At 30.4% G+C, this 2,590-nt stretch overlaps 1 protein-coding gene across 1 annotated transcript; it reads left to right on the top strand.

Annotated features, from left to right (window-relative positions):
* The first annotated feature begins 953 nt into the window (after positions 1-953).
* LOC121802894 lies at positions 954-1,756 on the top strand. Its single transcript, XM_042202582.1, has 2 exons — positions 954-1,199; positions 1,375-1,756. Exons 1-2 carry the CDS (start codon positions 955-957, stop codon positions 1,754-1,756), a joined length of 627 nt encoding a protein of 208 aa, XP_042058516.1. The 5' UTR covers position 954.
* The last annotated feature ends 834 nt before the right edge of the window (positions 1,757-2,590 follow it).

Here is a 2,590-nt window from a genome sequence, read left to right on the forward strand (position 1 = left end):
AGACTCCCATTGCGAATTTTCTTGTTCGATGATTGAAATAATGGAATAAATTCATTGTCGGTTAGAAGGAAAATTCATTAATGGGACCCATTGCATCTAGTATGGTTGTCAATTTGGATATAGGGTATACCCGACCCTATCCAAAAATTATGGAGTACTAGATATTGAAAAAATCGGATAGGAGGTATGGAATCGGATATTGACTTACCTATGATTGATACCCAAAATATTGGATAACAGTATAGATGGGAAACTTTGATACAGTCAAATCTAGGTGATTATCCCTCATTGCTTATTATTTAGTTAATTAATAATTTATCATATCTTGTCATACATGCTCAGAATTATTTTCTTGATTTATAATTATTTTCTTGTTTCTTAAATTAGGGTATTTAGCTTTATAAATAGGGACATTGTTATTCATTTGAATCATTCAAGAAATATCAAATTACAATTTCAATCTCTGTTGATAGACGGACTTTACTTTTGCGACTTCCTTACTTTGTTCTACATTCGTGTTAAGGGATTTACCCTTAACAATCTATAGATCGTAGTAGTTCGCCAACCTCTCTAACTAACATACGACTTACCTATGATTTTGGGTATCACGCGGATAATCTCCGATTATCTGATTTGTACCCTAAGTCAAAATGTCAATTAAATAAATAGAGTTAGGGCATTGTCATTCTTTTCTTATTTTCTAAATAAATTATGTAACGGCCGTGATCAATGCATTAATTGAACAATAAATTACTAGAGTAATGACTAATTAATTATTCAGTTATTTTCTAACTCCAGCTCTTATAACACAACACACTGTTTTAGTATTACAAGAGTAATGACTAATTAATTATAATTACGTTTATCTGATTTTTCTGTGACTATATATACACTTCTTAAATCGAGGAGAGGAAAACATTATCAAATCAAGTTATTCCAATGTCTCTTTCAAGAATGACATTTGGTTTATTGGTGATTTTTTCTTGCATTATTGTACAAAAATGCAAAAGTCATGAAACAAGAGGATATGGAGGAGATGGTCCTCCGGTGCAATGTAATAAAATTGAATGTCCGGCATTTACTATTATTCACAGTGAAAAGGAATTTGAAATAAGAAATTACAGTCAAGCTTTATGGGTAACAGCTCCGAGCGTCGTACAATACTCAATCATGGGTGGTATTGGAATAGGTGAAAAAATGTAAGTTTAGTTTTTTTATTTTTATGTCAACCAATTGTAGGTTCTATTTGAAAATTAAACAACCAAATTCAATTTATATTTATATTTATAGTATTTAATTGGTAACAAATTAAATTATGTTAAAATTTAAAACTCTTTTTGTTCCATTTTCTAATAATTTATGTTTTGTCTACAGTTTGTGGGATTACTTCTATCGCAAGAATGAGCGAAACGAGAATATTATCAATGCAGGCCCACTGTTGATGATGGATGTCGTGAATTCAACTTATAAAGTTTATTTGTATGTGCCTAACAAGTATCAGAATGGTGGTCTTCCTAAACCTTTAATACAAGACGTGGAACAAGTGAAACTGCCTAAATATAAATATGCCGCGGTTAGGAGGATTGATGGTGAGATTACGCAGGAAATTGTATTAGCGCAAGTTGATTTACTCAAAAAACAATTGAAAGATACTACTACTTACAAACGGGCAGCAGATAATGATCAATTTACATATATTATGTATGATCGAAGAAGTTGGGTAGAAGGATATGAAATCCTTATCTGGTTTAACTAGCTACACTATAAATGAGTTGCAATAAATACTGATAAATTCAGTCTCAGTCATATATAAATGGCAAGTTTTACCACCCAATGGAAGAAGATGTGTATTTCTTATGACTTTGATTACATTATTTTTCCAGCTATAATTATAAGAATACATGCCAATAGTCGAGCATAGAACACTAGAAAGATATCCAATTATGGTTGGGTCAAAATTACACAATACTCTCTCATCCTAATCTAAAGTGAATTTGTGTTATAAATTCCATCTAAATAGATATAATTAAGAATGTAATTTAATGGCAACGAATTGTGTGAAATGTAAAATGAATCAAAATCAAGGAAGAAGATATGCTATTTTATTATCGGTGGTGAGTTTCGGAGATGATCTGAGGATTTACTTTAAGAGGTTATTCTTGTAATCTTTAATTAGTTTTTTGGCATTATTTATGAGATAATGCAATACTTATTCCGCACTAAGAATTAAAAAAAGTCAAAGTATGCATATTTTAGTCAGCGATCCCCTCTCTCTCGGTAGTTCGGTTTACATTACTCCACTCTTTGCGTTTCTACTTTTTGAGCAATTACTGCATAAGTTTTTAATATTTTACTATTCCTGTTTGTAACTTTTATTTTGTTTCCCACAAATAACTATTTCAGATTTATAGGTTTTTATTTAAAATTTTTATGTTCTCCTCCTCCTTCCGTTCTATAGTAGTTAATTCATTTTATCATTTTTGCATGTTCCATAATAGTAAAATCATTTCTCTTTTTAGTAAAAGTCAACACATTTCTTCTCTATTATTTTATTTTGTCTTGCAGTCTTACTTCAATCCCTCTTCATCTC

The sequence above is a fragment of the Salvia splendens genome, chromosome 5 (genome assembly GCF_004379255.2).
Source record: "Salvia splendens isolate huo1 chromosome 5, SspV2, whole genome shotgun sequence".
Lineage (NCBI taxonomy): Eukaryota > Viridiplantae > Streptophyta > Magnoliopsida > Lamiales > Lamiaceae > Salvia > Salvia splendens.

Excerpts from the sequence above, each read along its gene's own strand:
- LOC121802894 (XM_042202582.1), top strand. The coding sequence starts at position 955 with ATGACATTTGGTTTATTGGTGATTTTTTCTTGCATTATTGTACAAAAA. Across the intron at positions 1,200-1,374 it reads ATTGGAATAGGTGAAAAAAT|TTTGTGGGATTACTTCTATC; the intron begins GTAAGTTTAGTT and ends TTTTGTCTACAG.